This window comes from Cavia porcellus, unplaced genomic scaffold (genome assembly GCF_034190915.1).
Source record: "Cavia porcellus strain 051 isolate PalLab524CR breed Dunkin Hartley unplaced genomic scaffold, mCavPor4.1 scaffold_16, whole genome shotgun sequence".
Taxonomy (NCBI): domain Eukaryota; kingdom Metazoa; phylum Chordata; class Mammalia; order Rodentia; family Caviidae; genus Cavia; species Cavia porcellus.
Genome location: NW_026947499.1, coordinates 67109768 through 67134782, shown reverse-complemented (window position 1 = coordinate 67134782; position 25015 = coordinate 67109768). Strand labels below are relative to the sequence as shown.

Genomic DNA, 25015 nt, shown 5'->3' with positions numbered 1-25015 from the left:
CCATTAATGTTCTTCTCTCATCCAGTGTGCTCAATTAACAATGGAGGGTGATACCATTCCCTAGTTACAGTCAGGATATGTCTATCTACCTTTGATTATATTTGGACTGTGAACATATTCTGCTGTAGAACTGATCTCCCATGAAACCTGTTGTGTTTACAAAAGCTGTCATTTCTCAGTCAGATCAACTAAATACCCATTAAAACACCCAAGATTCCAGAGGACTCATGAAAATATCTACCTGATATTCTGTCTGTGCCTCATATAGTTCCACTTGATAATATTATAAGCCCAGGTTAAAGGAAAAAATGAATTAGGAAACTAAGGCATACTTTAAGACAGGAAAGAGATCACATTTTAGCTCCAGTGTTGTGCTCCAGTGTATTTTTAAATATTGATAGGGAAAGGAGGAGTGAAAATTAAATTATATCTGGTACACTATTCTCATATTAGTATTTCCTAAATCAGGTGTATTCAAAGCAAGGAGAAGTACAGAATTGGGGGGGGGGGTGAATGGCAGTGTGCTTTTTCTGGACCCTTTGTTCCTTTTCCTCCCACAGTTACATTTCTTGATAGAGACATAAAAATATTGTTGATTTAACTCTTGAATTTTTTGGCAAGCTCTATAAGGGCCAATCAATGCCAAATCAGAGGTATTTACAACACCCACAAATTTAATCCAAAGTGGATACTTAAAAGCTCGTATAGATCTAAATGATGTTCTCCCAGATGGTGAATTAATGTAATTTTAGCAGGAAGCAAAGTTGCACAAATATGCAGTACTGAGGACTCACACTGATTTAATGTATCTGTACCACCATGGTGCAGATGGTGCTGATCATTTTAGTGCCGGTTGTCTTTATTCCTCTGTATGCTACAAAAGGAAGAATAGAATTTGGGAGTTAAGCAAATTATGATATATTTTGTCACTAATGACTTTTTATAAATCAAAGTTTTCATTGAACTGTTTATAAAAGTCATAGTGGTTATATTCTTTTTTACAGGGTATGAAAGGTGACTTAGGTCCTCGTGGTCCACCTGGCCCAAAAGGAGAAAAGGTAATATTTTTAACCAAAAATATGACAATCTTAAGAAAACTGCAAAACTTCTTGCCAATACTATCTAATTGCCAAAAGTGTTTTAGAAGCCAGTGAAGCATCTGAACAAGAAGAGGCTTTTGGTTCATTAATTAGTTTGAAGAAACTAAATGCACTGCTGTTAGTTGACATCAACTTGTGTTTAGAGCTTTCACACCTGGGCCTAACAACATGAAATATTCAGTCACTAAATTAGCAAAGGTGTCTTGCGTGGGCTAACTCAGCTACAGACCTGCCCCTGTAATGAGGAAGCGGGGACTTTGTTAGGTGAAGGGGCTAACTCTGTGTCAAAGTCTTTGTCTAAATGCTGAATTTCCCTTCACTTTTTCCCACGTGCTGTTTTATGATGGTATATTGGTAGCAACCTTAAAAAGACTAGTTGGGAATTCAAAAATAAAAGCAAGAGTTACCTTGACTTACTGTGTTCTCTTTGGCAATAATATAATTTCATGGCTAGATTTTTTAGAGTCAAGCTACATTTTGAGCTCCAGGACCTCAAGGATATTTAGAATTTAGTATTCACCAAGCATTAGACATTAAGAACTAAGTTGTTAATTCACAACATCACTCATTTCAGAAATGAGCTAGTTGGTTGTACTAATATATGTAATATATGATGTGGTGTCAAATATGCTTTGGATGAGTGAAGAAAGATGCATAAGGAAAAAGTTATGAAAGTGAAGGAGGGAGGCTTATAAAACCTCTTGTGCATTGAGCTAAATCTGCTTGTATTGTGTTGAAGATATAGCCCTAGTCTGCTCATTTACATAACTGACAGTGTTTTAAGATGGAAATATAATAAAATGCATGCATTGTCAAAAAGAAGGCATGTCAAATAAGGTTATCAGGTGACCCCAATGTAACGGAATTTGTGTATGCATGTATGCGTTGCACTGTATTTTGTTCTCCCTTCTCAACAATTTAAAAATTCTTGTCAGTTTTAAATATTATCTGTACCTTAAAAGTGATCTTACAGGGGCTGGGGATTTAGCTCAGCGGCATAAGCGCCTGCCTTGCAAAGCAGGCAGTTGTGAGTGTGATCCCCGGTACCGATAAAAAGGAAAAAGACAAAAAAAAAAAAAAAAAAGTGATCTTACAAATCTTGTAACTGATTTAAGCTATACTGGTGTTCCTTAACAGTTATTTAAACTATAGATATGTACCTAAGCAATTGTTGATTATTTTTAATTCAGTTATTCCAAAAAATAATGTGCATCGCTGTATCTTTACTTTTGAGGCAGCTAAATTTGATGAGAAAAATCCTAAAGATACTCTCAATAGTAAAGTATAATGATATGAGCTCCATAATTTTCAACTGTACAAGAACCATGGCCATGATGCTGGATCTTAGTTACAGAGTGCTGATACAATAGAGTTCCTAAGACAACAGATCATAGAAGTGACAAAGAAATTAGAAAATAGAGAACCTTTAGCCATTTATAAAGATTTTGAATAGTTTGTCAACATAATACCTAGGAATTTGTAGTAACATGGATCAGCAAAGCAATTTCAGCATTTGAAAATATATCAATATTGGCAAAGCCTCTTCCAGTTGATGGCAAAGACAATGCCAACTCAGCAGAGCTTAGGCGAGGTCATGGGAACCATTCCTTGCAGCTGCGAGGCATGAAGTGGGGAGATCCATTTATTATTTCTGCTGAGCCTCATCCTAACTTTGTCAGAAAAATTATCTGTGACTGTAACACTTCCCAGCTGCTCTCTTGGCAAGTAACCATATTTGAAAAGATTTCTTTTCTAATTTTGGATTAGTAGTCAAAAGAAGAGCAAATAAGATTGTTTTGGCTTTTCAAAACAAGTTATACTATTGCAAAAAGCACAAAAGTGCAAAGACAATTTTTATATCACAAAAGCTGAAAGGCATATACTAAATTTCTTATTGTGCATATGCATAGACTTTTATCAAAACAAACTATATTCTGTCCTTCAAGGTTTATTGACAGATATTGCTTCTGTTCACTCAGAAACTTACCAGTAATATGCAGAAGGGGGCTAGTGATAATTTTAATTTTTCTGTCATCTATTTTAGGGAGATATGGGACCTCCAGGACCACCAGCCTTAACAGTAAGTATTCTTGAAAGCAAACTTCAACATGTATATGTTATCCTATTTATTATTCATATTGTATCATGTCTAAACTAGAATTTAATTCAGAGTATTACAAGCATTGAAAATAACCTTAAAGTACATTTTCCCCAAAACTTTATATTTTATTTTATTTTTTTCAAACTTCATATTTTAACAATAAGGCATCAGCTCTTTACAGTGAGGTGCTTGACCTGAGGTCATACAGGTAGTTACTATAAAACTCCATAATCAGCATCAAACCTCTGCAATTTTCTCTACCATTCATGAGTCATAACTATATCCCTTAAGTGTTTGATTATACATTTTTAATAAAAAGTGTACAGTAAAAGTAAATGGATGCAGACCATTCTACTTAGTATAAAAACTATAAAATGACAAAACAAACTCTAATCATCTAATGGATAAAGCAATGTCTTAAACTGGTTGTTACATTCCCTACACCTGTTCAAAACCATTGTTATTTGCCTATGTTTTGCTACTAAGATTTATAAATCAGGAGACGGTAGTATTTTAGAAACAGATTTATGAGAAAGATCTATGATAGTCACACAATCAGATTGTTCTCAATTGAATGACTTGTCATTTATTAAGCATTTAATCATACATATGTAATGGTTTTGTATTTTGATACAATACAATTACAGATCTTCATAGGACATTAAAGAGTCTCATTTAATTTAAGGATTTGGTCTAAGAAAAAGACCCTATAATCATTTTTAGCCAATAGTATTTCAGATTTTATGTTGATATTATCTAATGACATAAATTAAACATTTAGTCATCAGTATGGAAAGACCAAGTTCATACCAGAAGGTCAGGTTTATAGAAGTCTTTTGCTGATCCAGATGGAGCGTTTCCTATCAGAGAGGCATAGTGTCTCAAAGGCTATGTGATTTTGGCAACGTTCATACTTATTGTTGTACTTGAAATTCCTGTTATGAAAAAATAAATGGATAATATTTTATTCAGATAATCTTTGCAACTATCACTTAAAGGACAAATATTTCCTAATAGGTTTTTTAAAAATCTGAGGAACTAGACAGGAGATCTGCTTGGTCAAGACCAAATTCTATTTGTAATAGAATTCTGTGCTTTATGTTTTTCAAGATGGGACCAAAAACTATTTTAGAGGAAATTTTATGTGAATATTATCCATTTTTATACTTTGTGGATTCAAAAATTCTTTCAAAAAAACTTTTCGGCAGTGATTTAAAGTTATGCTTGCACATTTTATTCAAGATGAATGCTGTTTTCTAATTAGTTGTATGCTCAGCCACTTCACTTAGTTATTTGATTTCTGAGTCATTTTCAACTCTTGGTTGAAGACCATTATGCAATACCTGTGTATTGTCTCCCCTGAAAAGTGACCTTCACTCTTCATTCAGAAAATTGCATGGACTACATGTACTTTGTGGATCTTTCATAGCAACTGATTTATTTCTGCCCATCTCTACCTTGTAGATCTCTGCCCCAGTTAGCTGGGATGGATTTAGACAGCCCCAGCTAAGTTTTATACTTCTCCAAGAACATAACAAGGTGCAAATACTATGAAATGAAATAAAATAAGTGTTATTTTAATATCACCATACTATTTTACAAGCTTGCAATTACTTCCTTAATATAGACAATCAGCTGTTACCTATAAAGTAAAAAGGAGCTGAAATGAATAGCAAGTTACCATACACTAAATATTTAATGGATCTCATAATGCAGGTTAATGTATTATTAAATGAAGTAATTGATAACAGTCTTCTAAAAGCCAAAATGACTGACTGCACTATTTTTGGATTAAATGAGACAGTGATATAGAGGAACTGGGAGACTTAGAATTCATCCATACTTATTCTCAAAACTAGCTGCACATTGAAATCTACTGCACAGCTTTAAAATGCACAGATGTGGGGACTATACCCTGAAAATTCTAGTTCACAAGATCTAATGTGGGACCGGTGCACTTTAAAAGCACTCCAAGTAAATCCAATATCATAGCTAGACTTGAGAACCATTGTAACTAATAACGGAGCAAACTTGCTTCCCACTCAGAAAATGCCTTTAGACTGCTGGAGAAGTCTACCTTTCATCTGAAATCCAACTTAATGTACAGTAATAAAGAAACATCTCTTTCCATTAGGGAGGAATCCTAGTAAAACTAAATTAAGATTGAAGCCTGCTTGGTTAAAGAAAGGAATTAGGGCTAGAAATATATTTAACCCAGTCATGGGAGTATTTCTTAATGCATCTCAAAATTTAACGAGTATGGGAATCATTCAGGGTCTTATTCAAATGCATATTTTTATCCTGTAAGTCTAGGGTGTAGCCTGGAAATCTACATTTTTAGCTGGTTCCTGGAAGCCACTGCTCTTTGGATCAAACTTGGAGTCACAGGGTTTAATACTCTTTCTTCAGCTCACTGTCTTGTTCCATAGATCAGCACTTCTCCATCTGATTGCACATCAAAATCATCCAAAGAGCTAATTTTCAGCCTGTAATAGAAGGCAGTAAAGTCAGAATCTCAAGAGATGGACTCAAACAGCAGTCACTTTAAATTTTTCTCAAGCAGTTCCTATGTGTAGGCTGAGTTTGTGAACTAATGCCCTGAAAGCATGTCCAATAATTCTTTATACAGCTTGTTTTCAATTCTTGACAATAAATTATAGCATTGCTTATTGTATCAACATTTGTATCAAAAATAATCTAGTTACTACTTTCATGAGCTTCCAGGAGATGCCAGGCAATAATACTTAATATTTAGATCCTAATTATTTCATTAGTAAGGATGGATTTCCTCTTTCACATTTACAAGTCATTAGCAAGTCCAACAAAGATTTTTTTCTTAAGAACGTAAGCATTGGTAACTCGGGTACATAGAATCCACAGGCTTTCTGATGATACACAGCTGAACTGCTTGGATAACTAAGGTGATAGGGCTGAGCACTTCTTTTGACCTCCCTCTCATTCCATTTTTTACTTTACTATTATTTAGTATGAAATTTTGAAAAAGCAGAGAGAAATAGAACTGTATCTTACGTAATCTCAGTTACTGAAGCAGGGCCAATTCCTGTTTGATGCAGATTTTCATGGAAGATTGTGTTTATTGCAGTTGCTTTGGTATCCTGTGAATTGCTATGCTTTGTCTTTTTAACTTAAAGAAGTCACAAAGAATGAGGTCATCATTCAAATCTGTTTTCATTAAATGTTACTTTTGTTATTAGTGCTTTCTCTTGTAAGTGGTTACATATCATTGGGTCTCAGTGAGAGAAGAATAAAGAAATGAGATATAAAAGGAATGAGTGATAAAGTTAAGGAAATGATATAAAACTCAGACTAGAGAATTAAAAACAAATTCATCAGATAAATTCAATCACAGCAGCTCTTAGCCTTTGATTCACCACTTTTTGCGCAACTTTGGATTATTCTTACAACTACTGACCTCTTAGTAAGCATCATCCAAACTGGTACCATGGTTTGCAAATGTAGTGTGAACTAAATTCTTTTCATTAGTCGAGGAAATCTGATCATATGCAAAATTCCACAATCAGTGGAATCGCATTATAATCCATTATAATTCATCCTCAGAAGTCATAGACAGAAAACTGCTAGATGGAGAGGGGAAAAAAAGTCAAAGGAAGAAAGGGAGGCAGGGAAGACCAAGACAAGGAGGGGGAAGGAGAATGTAGAAGGAAAAATCTGGGTCCCGCAAAATGTCGTGGAGACTAGAGTAATAATTATGGTCTTGTCACATATCTTTAACCATTAAAGAATATCTACTTAGCTCAAAAAATTGAATGATGCACTTTGATATGACATTTATAAAGTTACAAATCTTCTCAGTTGCTTCTTTTATTTTGGAGCCTTTCCAGTGATTCTAACAACAAAAAGTTAAGGAACAAATTCAAGAGCCATTTTGTGAATATGTTAATTGGAACATCTGGAAAGTAATTTATCAACCAGTGTCCAAGAATCTTCCCTAAATACATTTTTTCCTTTACAATATGTCCTAGTGTAATACGGCAAGGAAAAAATCAAACTCCTTCCAGTTCAGAATTATCCATATATATGCTTGTCACTGTAAACCCTTTTCCAGTTTGTCTCGTTAGTCCTATTTTCAGCAAACACAGCTGGTTGAAATTTTTAAAAAATTTAATCAAATCACTTTGATTTCAGCCTCTATTTGGAGCATGCCAAATTTGCAAATTAGTTTGATACTAAATTGATTATTGTATAAACATAAACTATTATAGAAGCTTATGATAAATATCATTTTGAGGTTCTAAAGAAAGAAATATAAAGTTTAGCTACCTGATTTAAGTTAATCAATCATGCTTTCTGTATCTTTTTTGCATATAAAACTGATAATCATTTTAAAATAGCACAAACTGTTCAATTTAACCTAAATTACTGACAAGAATAGTGATAAATTCTAAACATTCGTGTGTGGGGGTGCTAGGGATCAAACCCAGTGCTAAACTGAGTATTCTACTGCAGAGCCATGTTTCCAGGTCAGTGGAAGACATTTTTGAAAGTTTATTCTATGCTATCTAAGCCATTCTTGAAGCAATCCTGAGAAGATAAAATAATTATTACTGCATTGCATATGGAGGAATTTAGGACTAGAAAACTAAATAACCTACCCAAGGTTACAGAGACGGTAAGCGACACAGCTAACATTCAAATACCCAGTGCACTGGTGCTCAGAGTAATATTTCTACTGCAAAGAATCAAATTCAAATTAAATGATGCTTAGAGATTATTTAATCTAGAAAACATAAGCTCCATGATTTATCTAAAATAATCAAGTATTAGCAGCCTATATTTGCTTCAGATTATTTCAACAAATTATTAGATGCTTTTATTTTTCTTTTTTTTGCTCTAAAAGATGATGATGAAAATGACTCGTATATATGCAGCTAGAGTAAGGTTACACCTCGCATCTTTTCATTAACAAGCATCATATTTTTATGCAAATAAATCTTTGCATGTTTTCTATCATAAACATAAGCTTCTTTCAAGCTTTATTTCCCTGATATTTTAGATAAAATTCTTTCATTTTAACTGATCTGTTGTCTTCTGACATAACACTGTATGTTGTACATTTTTAATATTGGTGAACATTTGGGTTTCTTCCTACTTTTTCTTTTACTAACAATGTGTGGTGTCTGTCATGAACATGCATGAGACTTCTTTTCTAGGTCACAAACCTAAAAATTAAGTTATTGAGTAAGAAATTATGCCCCTGTTCAACTTGACAAGATACTTCTTGATTGCTTTAAATAGCTATGATAACTATGAGAATGTTTATGAGAATTATACAGCAACTATATCTCAACAACACTTAATATTTTTGAACATTTTGGTTTTTAGTCCCACTAGAGTCAAGTAACACATAAGACACATATGTGGCCTCAGAAAATGACAAAGAAAACCTACAAATTAACAGAGGAAAGAACCAACTACTCCAGAAATTATACTGGAACTGTTGGATTGCCAAAAAGCAGAAAATATGTATTTCTTTCTCATAGTTTTTATTTTTGTATGTTGACTTATATTCAGAACCTTTCTAATATATCAAATTGTACCAGTTTCCTATGTGGTTTCATTGTTTACTAATAGATAAACATATTGTCTTCAAATTGTGATAGTTTATTTCTTCTTTTACAAAAACGTCCCTATCTTGGTCCCCTCCTTGATATTGAAATGGAGACTCTGAAGTTTCACATTAAATATTGTATTTCTCTTTAATTGTTTATTTAGCTTTAAAGAATCTCAGAAAAGATTAGTGCTATTGGTCTTTTTCCATTTGAGTTTTCTGAAGTTTTACATTAAGCATGAATTTGCTTGTTTTTGTTCTTATTTGACCAAATAAATGGTCTTTCTGCTTTTAGTTTTCCAAGGGTTTTGCCTGGACCAGATAGCAAATTTTATATTCATTTTCAGCATTGTGTTAGCTTCCTAATTACTGGCATAAAATATCTGACACCTGTAACTTACAGGACAAGAGGTTTATTTTGGCTCATACATACATTCAGTATGTTCAGTCCATGGTCAACAGTTCCAAAGCAGAAACAGCACAGTGGAAGGGAAGCTGCTCATGCCACAGCAGCCAGGAAGCAGAGACAAAAAGAAAGATGAACCAAGGACAAGAATATTCCATTCTAGGTAATAACACCTGTGACCTACCTACCTCTGGACAGTATATTCAGCTTCTGAACTCCACTAATGAGTATAGCACCCTGATCCAATTATACTTCAAACACGGAAGTTTTGGGGGAGGGAGCATTTTGAATCTAAACCATAACATACATTAATTGAAATAGTTGTTCATTTTTCCTTTGGTATATTAATCCAACAGGAGCTACCCTTCTGGAATCCTATAGCATATTTTTATATAGTACTGAATTACTTATAATTCAGTTAGATATTTTATATTTATAAACATAAGTGAGTTAGCCTTATAAATTTCTTGTTCTCTTGACCTTCAACAAATATTGAAAATTGATCAGTTCTCACATTTCTAATATTGATATTTGGTATAATTTTTTATCTTACATCCCTTGGTTATTTCAGCAGCTAATTAATCCTTTTTTCTTCCATTGTTTTCCTGAGTTCATTGTAAACACAGAAACCAGAATGCTCCTGGTCATACCTCTTCATATTCGCCAAAGTCTTCATGTTTGATTAGTGTTAGAGTATTCCGGTGTAATAGGAAGCAAAAGTACAAAATGAACAGGTTTATCAAGTTAATGTGGAAAGGAGCACACGACCCGTGGCAGCTGGGCTGTCTCCTTGACCAGATACAGAGAGTTATATGACCTCTGATTGAAGTGGTGCATGGGGTGGATACTGATGACATGTGAGGAACCGATTGGAGTTCTCTGTGCATGCAAACAGGAAGAGGAGTTGCAATTAGGGCTGAAGAAGAAGCAGGAAGGGGTTAGGTGTTCCCACTTTGGCCTTCCGCCATGTTAGACCACTGCCACGACTATCCAGTAATTTATTCTAGGACAAAACTCTCTCAATTAGTAAAAGTCGAATCCCATACAATGTCAACAAAGTCTTAACATCCTTCATCTCTTACTGAATTTCTAACTTTATCCACTATGTTTCTTTTTCTGATCTGACTTCACAGCAATGGAATTGTAGTTACACATTGCGGTTGGCACATTCCCATCACCAGGGCTTTACATTTTGTTTCTTTGGGCTGTGTGTGTAGCTAACTTCAGCTTGCTGCTTAGATACCACTTTCTCAGGGATGATGAGCACAATGGCTGCCTACTTGACATTACCCAAATGCACATCTGCTCAGAATTTCTAATTCCGTTTCCATGTTCCATATTTTCTTTCTCCATGCCTCTTATGACTTTCTAGCATGTTTAAACTGCCTATTCATTATGTTTGCTTATTGCCATTTTTCCTCTTGAATATTGACTCAACAGTGGCAGGAGTCTTTTTGAGTTTTGTTAACTGTTGAATTCTACACATGTAGGACAGTGCTTGACACGTGGCCTGTCCTCAAGTAATCAATGTTTAATGTACAGTCTTTTAAATACTTTTTGTTATATTCATCTCATCAACTCATTTTATTAATTTTCTCCATTGCACTACTCTTAAATAGTTTGTGTAAGAATTATCTGTTACCAATGTTTTGGGTAAAACCATTTGGACTGATTATTTTTTTTAGCACAAGATTTTTGTGCCAGTGATTCCATTTTTGATATTTCAAGAATTATTGAAGTTTTCTATTTTTTCTTAAATCAGTTTTTTAGTAAGTTACCTAATAGCCAATATTTTTAAGCAGAATATTAACTTTATTGTCCTAACCTTGCTCATTGACTCTGCTTAAATTTTCAGACTTATGGTCAAGAATGATAAAATCTTAGGTTCTAATTTGTGCCAGTTGTCTAATGATTCTGATGTAAAGTATAAGTTGAAATAAAAGTTTCTGATGTAGGGTTTATAGTAGATTTTATCTCTAGTTTGTAGTACATTTTGACATTTTTTGCCTTATTCATCTACCCACTGCTTAGCTGTTTGTTGAACCCCTCAGTAGTAGGTCTATAATATATAAAGCAAATTGCTATAAACTATAGGCTTTTGTTTTCAATAATACAAAGACAAATCCAAGTAGTTCTATAATTCTAGATGAAATTGTCTAAGCAACTGGCTATTGATAACAAAAAATAATCCCTTATAAATACCTTTTACACACATTCATGGTAACTTTTTTAAATTCCAAGTTTAAAATGGATCACTAAATCATGCTTCCCAAAAGTACTTTGGTGCTGCCCGCTCGGAATGGTGATACCCTCCTGTCACTGTTTTGTACTGGGTCGCAGCAGTGACAGATTAGAAGAGTCATAGTGAACCTGTGGCCCACGGCCTGCCACGGGCTCTTTTGTGTCATTGAAAACTCTGGAAGGTTCGCTGTCCCTGGATTAGGACAGTCATTTCTGAAGAAATAAAGATGCCTATTATAAATTACTTCAAGTAATATGTTCATAGAACTTATTGTATACAGAATTAGTATTTTTCCCAAACTTGTTGTGATTCCCAAAAATGATTGTGGGAAAACTGGATATACTGCTTTTTAAAATAGTAAAATATGTGACTGGCTGCAGAGCAGGCAGGGACTGTGACCGAAAGCAGACAATCGTCTAACGCCTCTGCCTCCTCTTTCCTCTGGGGGCTTTTGCATGTCCTATCAGAAGAAAGGCAGGTGAAGAAAGGGGGAACAGTGCTACTGCATGTCATAGACCCACTAATTTTAGTTCCCAGGAAAATGACTGTGCTGCTCTGACCCTGTGTCTCTTTGGAGAGTTATTAAATACTTACCCACATGGCACCGAATGTTTACACAGAAGCCAAAGGTTAAGTCAGTCAGCAGCAGAAGTGCCTTAAACATGCTCACTAGATGATACTTAAATGCCAACTCCTTGGGCCTGGATTAATTCAGCTTAAGTGAAAATAGGGCCTAGCCAGGGAGCAGAGCTTTCACTGTAATACAGCTACTTTAGATGCCATTGTGACTGCTGGAAATCTCAGCTAGTCATACAGAAATCTCATGAGCCTCAGTTATCAGATGGCCCTAATGCACAGAGATCATGCACCGCTCATACAGGAAGCTTTGCTGTCATCCCTTTTCTGTTGGGATGTACGAGACTCAAAGTCAGCTGTTCACCTAGTAACATGGTCCCTTTCTTCCCTCTCTCTTACCCACTTATTCATTTAGTTGATTTTGTTCTAAGGAGAGGGACACAGAAATAGACAGTTCTCACTGTTGTTGCCTTTGTGGGACCTGTTCGGTTTAAACAATCAGCTTGTAAAACTGGTCATTTTTAAACTAATCGTTTGCCATTAATACCTAAATAGTCTATATATCCTTGTACTACTGTAGTTATATTGATACCACCCACAAATATATGGCTATTTGAAAGGAAATCATTTTATTATAATTTTATGTTATAACATAGTTATTTATTTTAAATACATTTGAGTCACAAGCTCAATTACTAAAATTCTTAAAGTACTCTGTCTCTTTTTTGACAAATGAAATAGTAAAGTTCTTGTTATATCCCCAAAGGGTATAACTCATTTTTCTGCTCTGACTAGAGTAAATATACATTTTACTGCATATAAGTGAAAAAGGTATTTATTCATGTATTACTATACTGTAACAATTAACAGTATAGTACTGTTCATTCTAATTCTAATACTAATTCTAATACCAATTCATACTAATACTATTTTAAAGTTCCAATGTCAAAGTCTGAGTTCTATGAGGTACCTAAATTTAATCAATACTATCATTCTTTAAAAAGGTGCATAATTCATATTTAATTCATTCTTAACCTTTTAAAGCTAAGGATCCATTGCAATACTGCGATTTTCTGGTAAGTGAAGTTAGGCAGTTGAAAATAATAAAGTAGTTGAAAAAATTTTTAAAAATCAGTCCTTTTTATTTGTGGGAAAAAGACGTATAACTGAATGAGTTGATTAAAAAGGAGCTGTTTCTAGAATATAAGGCTATTTTTACCTACTGTTCTGAAATACGGTAAGTTGATGCTTAAAGCCTTAAAAAGATTTATATTTTAGCTTCAGAGAAGATTTATGTTTCAGAAAATCACATAGTCACTTTGATATGAAGGTGATTTATATATCTTTCATTAGATGAATGATTTGAAAATAGCTCCTTCTTTCTGTTTATCATTTTGCTTCTTTTTCAAAAGACATTTCAGTTTTCTTCAAATATCTAAACTATGCATTTTAAACCTCAACAATAAACTTTCTTTTCTAAAAGTGAGATGCACTAGCAATTTGAGACTTTTATGAAAGTGTTATTTTATCTTATATTGAAGTGTTCAGTAATCTACAAAAATAAAATTTATTTCATATGTCATTAGAAAATTATAAAGTGGGCAAATTTATTTTAAAAATTATATACACCAAAGCATGTATTTTAAAATCATAAATCTCCTTTGAAATTACTTTAATTCAATTCCATTTAAGCATTTAAAGAATCTTTGTAGCAGATCCTTACATTAATGTACAAAGTGGAACTTAAAAATGATTAATCTCTAAAACTGATTAGGGGTCTGTTCATTCCTATTAACTATTGCACTCATTTTAACAAACCAAGCCTGTGCAGTATGGTTTAGGAGATAGGCTGACCCAGGATCCAGACTGAATGTGCTGAACCTGACCATATGTATTGACCTTTCTGTGTCTAGGTTTCATTATCTCTGAATTAAGATAATAATATTGTCGATTGCATAGTTTTGCAGTGATGATTAGAGGAGTTAGAAACATAAAGATTCCAGAACAATGCCTAGTTCTCAGTGAACTCTAATCCTTGTCTGTGGTTGTTATTGCAGGGATGCTATTATAAGTGACAAAAGTATCTGCTGCAGTGGTTGTAAAGGCCTTTCTGAGGAAATTACTGGGAAATGATTAAAGAGAACTTCCACAAAATCATAGTGTCTTTATGGGTAGAATTCTTTCACTGTAAGAAAGCTACCAAATGTAAAATGAATTCTGGAATTCTAGTTATCTGTTTTCCATATCAGTGTAGCTTCTCCAAGGACAAGAACATTGTATTTCCACCTGCATCCCCAGAGACTAAAAGGACCTGATACATACAGGTATATAATAAATATGTCTTCTTCAGAGATAGAGGAAACAAATATTTCTCACTGGTAAACACAGTATTAAAGCAAGAGACCATCTAATCTTTCAGTGAAAATGTCGACAGAAAAATATAAAATCACTGACTTGAACATCACAATAAGAACCAGATCTTCTTTTTGTAGTTACCAGTGTTAATTAATTTAGGATTCATAGTCATGTCCATATTTGTAACTTTCAGCAGTGACAATCACTATGCCACTTCCTATCCCTGGTCATTTTTGATCAATTTGAAGTTCTTATTGTTTGTGAGTAACTGGAATTATCTCCTTAATTAAAGAATCCCATTCTCTGTTCACTATTCTACAAATTTAAACCAAAGCTTAATAGTCTTTAAACCATTAATAATGTCACGTTGTGAAATTACAAATTAAAGAAACACCAGATATAAGTAAGGTCAACAGATTCTATCATGAAATGTGCAACTGTTTTTCATTTACTTGATTTTACCTTAAGCATGTAATTTATTAACATTTACAGGTCAAATGTAACATTTTTAAGGTCACTTTCAAGTCAGAGATTCCATTATTTCCCTGTTTACCTCAGGAATTTCAGTTTCTTTAGCTATGTACCATCTTATATCTATCCCTTAAATATCTTTTCTTTAAAATATTTGTAGTTCATCACATTATTTTAAAAGGATAGAAGGAATAAATATAAGGGATAGTTTAGTAGATTGCCAGTACTGAGACAAGATTACCAGAACTTGTGAAAGGGTATGAGACTTCAGCCTACTTAAAAGATAAGTGTTGTCTGCCACTGCATCCTGCTTGATGCATGCTGGCAAAAGTTCCGGGACTTCTGAGTCACAGAGAAAGGTGTTAATACTCAGGGCAGCAAGCACTGTGCTCCACTTTGCAGTTCCAGAAGCAGCCATGAAGCTTTTGTGTGGACAATCAGTTTGTATCACAGATGAATGAAATTCACTTGCCTTTTTGCCTACGGGAGTCAGTACCTTTTTTTTTTTTTTTTTTTTTTTTTATCTGTACTAGGGATCGAACTCACGACCATGCGCTTGCAAGGCAGGTGCTTATGCCACTGAGCTAAATCCCTAGCCCAGACAGTACCTCTAATACCTTAAATGGGAAGCAAATCTATCATTTACTTTGATATATCATTATCTTTAAAAGAAATTTCAGGACTGGGAGCATAGCACAATGGTGCAATCTCTTGAACATATGAGGGTCTAGATTCAATCCCCAACATGGCCAAAAAGGAAATGAAAGGAATGTTCAAAAACAAAAAGACAGTTTCTACTTCCCCTACAAGACATGTAAAAGCCAGCACAGCAGGCAGAAGACCTTGTGTTCCCAATTGACAAGTTCTCCTTTGAGAACTCCATTCCATCAGTGCCTCTGATTAATCTTACCACCAGACACTGGAGCCAGAAGTATTCAGTTTGTCTCATATAGAGAATGATTCAGTTCACTAATGCTTCTGTTTATAAACAATTCTATTGCAAACAGAAGCATTTGGCAAAATTTTGCTTCCTTTCATGAGCTCTGTATAGGATGAGGAACATGACTGTGGTCATCCTCCTTGCATGGACATGGATGTCCCAGAATGTTCCCCAGAATTATGGAACCAGTTAGGTTTGTGAACCAAGGTACCATTGTACCATGTAATGGAGACTATCATTAACAGGACTGATCAAGTTGATAAAGACAACTTTGCCTCCCTGGGTTCCAGGCTCAACCAGCTGAACAAATACCATAAATTATCTTCACTTATGGAAAACCAGATGATTTTCTCTTTACATTTCAGTACTGACCTTTCTCCTTGACTGAGGCATTAATCCAGGAACATCAACAAGAGCAAGGGCATGGTTTATAAAGCTTACAGAGATTTACTCCATTCCCATCATTGACCCATGTGCATTTACATACATTGTGCAAGTAGTTAAACCAAGACATTATCTCTTTAATCCAGGACCATGTTAAGACAACCAGAGCATACAGGCAACCAGGCCAGGATTAAGTTTTGATCTTCCAGGTCTCTTTTTTGGGTAGGCCTCCACCTAAGGGATAAAAAAGTAGAGCATATGGGACTGACATTCCTTAGTCACAGACAAATAGAAATGCAAGTCATAGAAAATTATAGCCAATAACCAATTCTTATAGTTTCTATTTATTTGCTTTTTTAAACAAAAAAGGTAACAAATAGTTGTTCTTTTCTTTGCTAAGCATTATGACCCATTTGCCTTCTTTTCAACTCTAAACTCTTCTTCTGGCACTTTGCTGTTCTTATTTTCCTTTAGGTTATAGTGTTAATTATTTATTTCCTACAGAATACCATCCAGTTTCATAACTATGTCTTAGCTAGTGTAGTATATACTGGAAATTTTAGTATCTTCAATTATCAAAATGTTAAGGTCACTCCTCACCCCACAGACCTAGAGGTCAGCGGATTGCTGGCCTTGCCCCGCCTCCTCGCCCTGTGGACCTAAGGGCCAGCGGATCATCAGCCTTGCCCCCCTCCTTACTCCTTTCTTTGTCCCCCTCATAGCCCCACAGACCTAGGATCAGCAGGATCATCAGTCACCCTCCCCTCAACCTAAAAGACTACATCAGCCCATAGACAACTAGTGACCCCTTCCGACACCTGCACAACCTTGGGCTGGTGGGAGCCTCAGCAACCCTTCACCCACACAGAATGACAGTGTGGTTAGTTTCTCCCTCAATTAGAGGACCTTAGTGGGTAAACAGGAGCAGCAGTGAACTCTCCCACAGCTGTAGGACCTTGGCAAGTCTGGAAAGAGTATAGGTGAGTCCTTCTTCCATACAGAGAATACAAGGTGGGTTGAAGAAATTACCATCAAGGCCTTTCCCAACCCAGAGGAAGTAAAAAAGGCCTAAGAAACACCCAGTGTCACAGAAGGGTCCCAGCTGAGGTGCACACTCTAGCCAGGTAGATCTGGTGTCCTGGAAAGGCCTGAAGCCATAGTAACAATAGGAACTAAGGGTTGGCTTATATCAATACTCCCAGGCTAGGTAGCCTAGTAAGAATATAGGACTCACCCAACAGACTCCTCCCCTTCATTGTGGGACCCAGAAATTAAACAAACATCAAGCACACAGTAGAATCTTAAGACACATACAATGGACAGTTGAGACTATTAGGATTGAAAAGATCAAAATATTAACCCAGAAGGTGAAAATGACTAAACGATAAAGCAAAATGCAATCTCAAATATCCAGTCCATCAGCCACAAATACAGGAGACATTGAAATAGAGGAAATTAAAGTCAGACTCCTGAAATTTCTGAAAAGATAGCAAGTGAAATAAACAATCCATGAGGCTGTAGAGGAAATCAGATTAGAAATAATCTCTCACATAAAGAAATGATAACCTTAATAAAGAAGTTCTCAGCATAGTTAGAGAAGCCATGGATTAAAAAAAAGTACAGGAGCATGGGAAGATGATGGCAACATGGAATGAACAATACATAGAAAAATGAATGAGACGTCTAGGAAATAATTTTATTGAAAGCCGATGAAACCATTTCAGTTAAGCTGAGGATAATAGTGCACTTCTCCACTGCTGGTGGGAATGTAGACTGGTGCAAGCACTGTGGAAATTAGTGTGGAGATTCCTCAAAAAACTAGGATTAGACGTCCCATTTAATCCAGCTATTCTCCTTTTGGGTATTTTCCCAGAAAAATTGAAAATATCATGCCACAGTGATATACGTGCACCAAAGTTTATAGTAGCATAATTTGTGATAGCTAACTTGAAAACAGCCCAAATGCCCATCAACCACAGAATGAATGAAAACAATATGGTATTTTTACACAATGGAGTAAAAAGGATAATTCTGAGGCTTTTGTATGTAAATGGAGGTAACTTGACACTGTACTCATAAGTAAAATAAATCAAACTCGCATTTATAAACAGCATATTGTCTCCCTAGTATAAAAATTAAAAATCTGAAAGAGTAATAAGATCCAAAATATATAATAGATGTTGTAATAATGAAAGGGAAGGGGCTCAAAAGGTCAGAACTACTGGGATAAGGGAAAGGAAAAGGAAGAAAAGAAAAGATTGTATGTATGTTGGTAAACATACATAAATGATGTATGTATGTGTATGCTAAACAGATAACTATACCACTAATCTCAGTTCATCAAAAAGAACAGTTTGTGCTGTCATTGATCAGTTTTGTGTCTAGATTTTATAACCTGAACAACTAGTTCTGAGATAACAATATGCAACATATTAACTAGTGTTAATTCTCTACTTTTTTGTCTTTTTTGGAATTCTGTATCAGTTCTATCCTTTTATTATGTTTTGCTTTTTAAAATTAAAAAAGTCAAAAAATCATCCATGTCTTAAATCTTAAACTATCGACCGGAATTCCCATTCACAAGTTAAACTGAAGCATGTTCATGTATATCTTCTGCTCCACAGAGTTCCTATGAAGCAGAAATAGAGCAGGATTTTAGCATCAGATATATTTGTGTTAGGAGTTCAGTTTCTTTTTTTTTTTTTTTTTTTTTTTTGGGTAGTGTTCTCATTAGGGAATTTATTTCCTCATCTTTGTAAAGGAAAAATTCTGTTTCTTAGAATTGCTAAAATTAAATAAGATTGTGTATGTAAATTGTCTGGTGGAATTCCTGACCCACAAGCAAGTTTTCAATAAATGTCAATTCTCTACCTTCTCAATTTTCTATTATGAATGTGTGGAAGTCATCAAAGGATTTATTGAAATGATGACAAAGTCTTGTAGTAGGACAAATATGATACTGCATGTTTTATAATTTTTTCCTTCACAGTTTGCTTGTTATAGCTCGTCAGTGTTGTTTGATAATATATTGGCTCTCTAGTTATTTTATCACAACTCTAGCTACTTACCAGAATTTTGAAAATAATGTTCTAATTGCTTTGTTTCATTGAAACATTAAGGAAACACTAATCATAATTTATTTTCCCAACTTTCTAGTATGTTACTGGTAAACTGAAAATTGGGTAGTTTGTTCTTGGCGTTGATAGCTTCATAATCTGATTATTTGGAGAACACGACCAACCCATGTTCCAAGATAATTAACTGAAAAATGACAGTGGAATGTCCTAGAGATCTTCATGACATGTCACCACCAACCGTAGTCATGCTATTGCCCTGAGTTGGTATTACACTGACCCAGCCTTAATTTATTCGGTCTGAAAAATAGGTGCAATTACGTAGCTTGATCGTTTACCCCTGCTTCTAAAAGACTGTGCTCAAAAGAAGTACAGTATATGTATACAGGTCGATCTGTCCATTCAACTGCAGTATAATTTCCACAGAGGTGAAATTACTCTTGGCTGTGCACAAGTCTCAGTAACATTTTCAGGGCTGAATTCTTTTTTGTTAAACAGACACTGCTAGCCCACATTTTCCTATTTAACACTCACAAAAAGAAAATAAATAAAGAATTGTCACTGATTTTGTGAAGTAAAAATTAACTGAATATTTAGCATGCCAATCTGGCATTTTTTTTTCAATGTATATAGCTTTGACAAGGTTTATTCAATCTGTAAAGTCTGCCTTTTTGATTTTTTGTCACCCATAGGTACAAATTGAGTCTAATGACAAATTGGCAATTACAAATATATTACACATGATAATAATAGACAATCTGTGTTATCCAAATTAGTAGCAAACTGTTTGGTGTAAGAATACTTCTGTTAACAGTAATCACAATTTGCTTCTGCATGCTTTAGCATAAATTGCCAGATAACAAATTAAGGCAATTTCTTACTATTCAGGGGTAAATCTGAATCTGCATGTAATACATAGTTTGAGAATCAGTTTTTGCCTTATCTTATACATTGCTTTTTTTAAATCAATGTATTTGCAAGGTTAAAAAATTAAGCAGTAGTATAAAGAGCTTATCATAAAAATGTCACTTCAGTAAATGGATAGGGACAACTCTATAGCATTTGGAACAACAAAGTTGGATCTCTCATGCCTTTTAAGCCAATAAAAATATTGAATGGATAGCCATGTTAAAACTAAACTAACACGCTTTATAGAAAATATCGGAATTTTAAAATAATAGATAATTACTTTTTAAGTATCAAAAACTTAAGGCATAGGTGTAAAACATACATTTGATCATATGAGAAGTTCCTGTATGTTAAAGAAAAGTCATCCAGTTGGTGGCCAAACAGGAAAAACTACTTACATTATGACTAGAGAGCAATCTCTCTGGAGCATAATTTGATAATGTCAAGTTTTCAAATTTGCTTTTAATTGGAAAATAGAGCTATAGCTAGTGTCATGTTTTCATGACTGCAAATATTTGCGAGGCCAAGCAGCACACTTATTCTTTGGCAGTTTGAGGTTTTTGTGTGTTTGTGTTCTGATATTTCTAATTGGCCTTCTGTTTTTCCTGTGATTACCTTTTGCTTTTCAAATTTCGTCTTACTGCTTGGCCCTGGGAATAGCCTCAGACTGTTACCACTTCCCATTAGCGGCTTTCTAGGCCAACCACAAAGTTTTTATTCTGTGACTCATTTAGTCTTTTAGTTGATTCTACTGCTCCTTCTTTTGCTTTATTCCCCTTTCTTGGCTTTATTCCCTCATTTTTATGAACATGTCTTCAAGAAAATTATGAAAAGACTGAAAATAAACTTTCTGAGACTAGATGTATCTTAAACTGATACAATTCTGCTCTCACGCTTGTTTGACGGTTTTCTGGGTGTAGAACTGCAGGCTGAGACCTTGCCTTCAGAAATGTAAAGGCTCTGCTCTGTGTTCTTCTGATAGCAATGTGGTTGCTGAAGAATCGAGTGGTTTTGGATTCCTATCCCTGTTAGTTTCCTGAAAGGGAGCACAGGAACACTGCCTCATACAAGGCTTTTCTCCTGGAATTTCTCATACAAGCAAGCAGAAGAAAAAGACTTTTTCTACAGTCCCTTCCGGTTGGTCTCATTCCTCTGTGCGGCCAGATTCATGGATGAATGTTGATACTTGATGATATAGGACGTGATATTTAGAAACACTCTTTCAGTAAGAATTGGTTTCCAGACCGCTGCAGTATGTAGACTCAACAGTCCTTCCTCTGATATCAAAAGCCAGATATTGACTCTTCCATGTCTGTGTTTCTAAGGTTATAATCATAATCCTCCTAAGTAAAATGGTTGTTTCTGGCAATAAGAAGAAAGGCTAAAATTTTTTTTAAAATGAGAAAAAGCCAGGCAAGTGACATACACTTATAATCTCAGCACAAGGAAGCTGAGGCAGGAAGGTCAAAAATTTGAGTCCCCCTTGGGTGACTTAGAAAGGCTTCTGTGTCAAAATGAAAAATAAGAAAGGATTGACTGGAATAAAGTCAGTATGAAAGCCTGGATTCAATCCACTATACCACAAACAAAACAATACAAGTAAAACCAAAGAAAAAAATACTTCTTTTTAAATTTAATATTCTTTAAATTTTCTTATTGCAATATAGTGTTCTATTTTCTCCTCTTAAATGTCTGTTTTTCACCATCTTCTCTGCAGTTACTTAGTCTGATAATACATAAACCACTTTCACAGTTACCTGCATTCCATACGTGTGTCTTTCACATGGTAGAAATATCTCAATGCTGATTTAATTTTTAATCCTATGGTTACCAGATTGCTTGCTGCAGTCCAATGCAAAAGTTATTAATAGTATTAAATTTGGAACTCCATCTCTACCATGTGCCTCATGGGTTCAGAGAAACATTGCAAGCAGCAGATGTATAGATTTTCCTTCTGTCTGCAACAGAGCTGTGTCTCCATGTGGCCAGTGACCTATGAAAAAGCTAGTCCAAAACTGCAGTTACCATGATCCTTCTAATCCTTAAAACAGAATCTATCCTATTCTCCTTGCATAAATCATTAAGACAGATGATACAAATGGATTTGACAGGTAGGTCATGGCCTATCACTTTTCATCAACAGAGCATTGGGTTAACTGAAATCAAACCATTTCACTAATTAGGTTAAGACCAGAATAAAACAAATGTACACAAAATGTGTCAGAGTCAATAATAATTACCAAGGTAAAAATGCCAAAATGTAGAAGTATTTATAATAAATGAAAGTTAAAGGAGAGTAATTACCAAATATGAAAGATTATTTTAAATGATGTAAACATTTTAAATAATTTGTTTCTATCTTGTACTGATTAATGATTTATATAAATATTTTTATTCACTGCATGTTGTGAGATAAATTAACCAGTGCAGGTTTTAGCTTTTCCTCTAATGAAGGGCAAACTCCTCCAAATGGAGGTACCACATCTACTCTGCAACACTGGTACTGAAGAAGTCAAAATAACTTGGGTTATCCGGTATCATGTGGGATATGTGGATGCAGAATATAACCACATGTAAACTGGACTTTCTGAGCCTGTGACACTTAATATTATCACCACGCAGAAGCACCAAGTGTGAAGAGTCAGAATCTTAAGAGTTAAGAGTCACTCATCCTTTCAATGTCTAGTAAATCCAAAACATATTACTAGATGATACAGAATAGAAAGGAAAGGAATTGAAGGGCTGGAAAGATTTTGGATATATCATGCAAAATGTAAAGTCACATAACAAAGCAAAACTCACTGTTGGAGGGAAGTTTATGAAGAGTACAGGTGTCCTACAACATTCTGGGCTCACAGGCTATACGTTCTATTATTTTTTCGTTTTTCTCATTTCATTGGAGAGCAAACTATTTGAAAATATATATAATAAAAAGAGATGTGTTCATTCAGAACATATGGAAAAAGATTATCATTGAAATGTATCCCTCCAGCCACGTGGACTGATCATAATTCATTCATCCAATCAGGAATCTTGTTTACACAACTGATAAGACGGAATCACTCCAGTGCAAACTAGTATTTCATAGTATTTCTCTTTAGTAATGGTTCCTTTTATTTTCTTGTTAGTGTCACTGAGAGAATTCGTAAGGGTTTTTGTAGATAATGAAAGAGACTTTATTGTTCTTCGTTTCAAAGACACCTATTTCCTGGTGTGCACTAACAACTGCATATGATAGAATGGACATTTATAAAAACATATTTAAATTCATTTTCTGCATATTAATACATCCTAGGGAAAATTCTTTCTTGCGCCATGGAAATTCTGTGAAATGGCATAAAACTGATATGCCTTTATTAATGTAAATATTCTTAAATTTCATGAGTCAGAATTAATATAAAAATCTGAACATGTCTACTATATTTTTACTTATTTGCTTTTGCTTTTATTAAACATTTTCCACCACAGAATGGTTCATTTTAAAGAAAGCATGTTTACATGTAAAACAAAACTGTATTCTGGTGCTCTCAACCTCACAGTTTGTTCTTCCTATTCAAGAATTAAGGATAGAAATTTTTTTGCTTTCATTTTGATTTTGTACATATCTTTTTTAAAACGCAGAAATTCCTTGGTAATATTTCAAGAATTTATGTATGTTCTGATTAATTTTATATTTCAAGTCTATGAAACATATTTTAAAGTAATAATCGTTACACTTAAAATACTTATTCTTATAACATTTTTGTTGAATTGAGTGTTAGGTATCAGATGTACTGCAACATTCCTGGCAAGGGAGTGCAACCGATACTTTACAATGAAAATTCCCTGTTTTACTTCAGCTCCTTTCCTTGATTGAAAAACTATGAACACATCTTGTTTCTTTTCACAAATGAAAATATGTTCAAATGCTATTAATCTATCCTGTTAATTCTACTCAACGTCTGCTATGTTTGTTAAACACCAAAGATTTTTTCTAAGCAAGTTGTCAGCTAAATATTTACATGGTCTTCCATGATAATAAGACTTAACTTGTCTTAAGTAATCAGCAGATTGTCCAGAGAGTATTATGTGAAGTGCAACAAATTGTGATCACTTCTACTGGAAGTTAAAATGGTTTGGCTAGCTCAGACTACTTTTTGCCTGTTTTCATCTTAGCAGAAAATAGTAATGACCTTCTGAATTCCATTCTTTTTCAGCATTTTAATACACAGAATTCCATTCCAAAAAACAATAAACGACTACATAAACATATGCAGATGTTTACATTTTGAAAATACTAAATATTTTCTCATTTCTCTTTCAAAAAGTCACAAATATGTTTGCAAAATTTTAGAAATAACTTGATTTATAGTTATTTTTATAGCAGGTTAAATAGATGGGAAAAATAGAAAAATGACATTCTTTGGCAAATTACGTCAAAGAGAACCTGCTTAGATTATACAATGTACAATGTACAAGTGTACAAAGATATATAAGAACATGATTCTCTAGGCATATTATCCAAATGTATAAAACATCAGGTATTTGTCAAAGAAGTAAATGAATTTTAAAATAGAGAAAAGTTTCAGTTTTTAAATGATTCATTCTTGAACTACTGCATGGTAATCTTAAATGTAAGAGCACAGAATTATAACTTTAGGAGAAGACAAATAAGATTTAAATAAACTATTCCCCAATCCAAACACCAATTTTTCTCCACCAGTTGTTTCTTTTTTAATGATCTTTTAATACCAAGTATGAAATTTACTATCCAAAAGTCTAGTTGCCAAATTTCCTTGGTTACAAATCATTTAATAGGTTTTTTTGACTGCAGAAAGAATTGATTTTTTTCATTGTCTGGCTTTTATTCATACTTAAATCAGTAAAA

The 25015-nt window shown here is 34.3% G+C and overlaps 1 protein-coding gene across 3 annotated transcripts in view; it reads left to right on the top strand.

Annotated features, from left to right (window-relative positions):
- Positions 1 to 25015, top strand: part of Col19a1 (collagen type XIX alpha 1 chain) — a 305188-nt gene that overhangs the window by 135070 nt on the left and 145103 nt on the right. For all 3 annotated transcript variants that reach the window (XM_003478284.5, XM_013142233.3, XM_005007610.4), the window contains 2 exons: positions 1005 to 1058; positions 3145 to 3180. In XM_003478284.5, coding sequence (XP_003478332.3) covers positions 1005 to 1058; positions 3145 to 3180 — 90 coding nt within the window. The remainder of the gene's footprint in view (positions 1 to 1004; positions 1059 to 3144; positions 3181 to 25015) is intronic.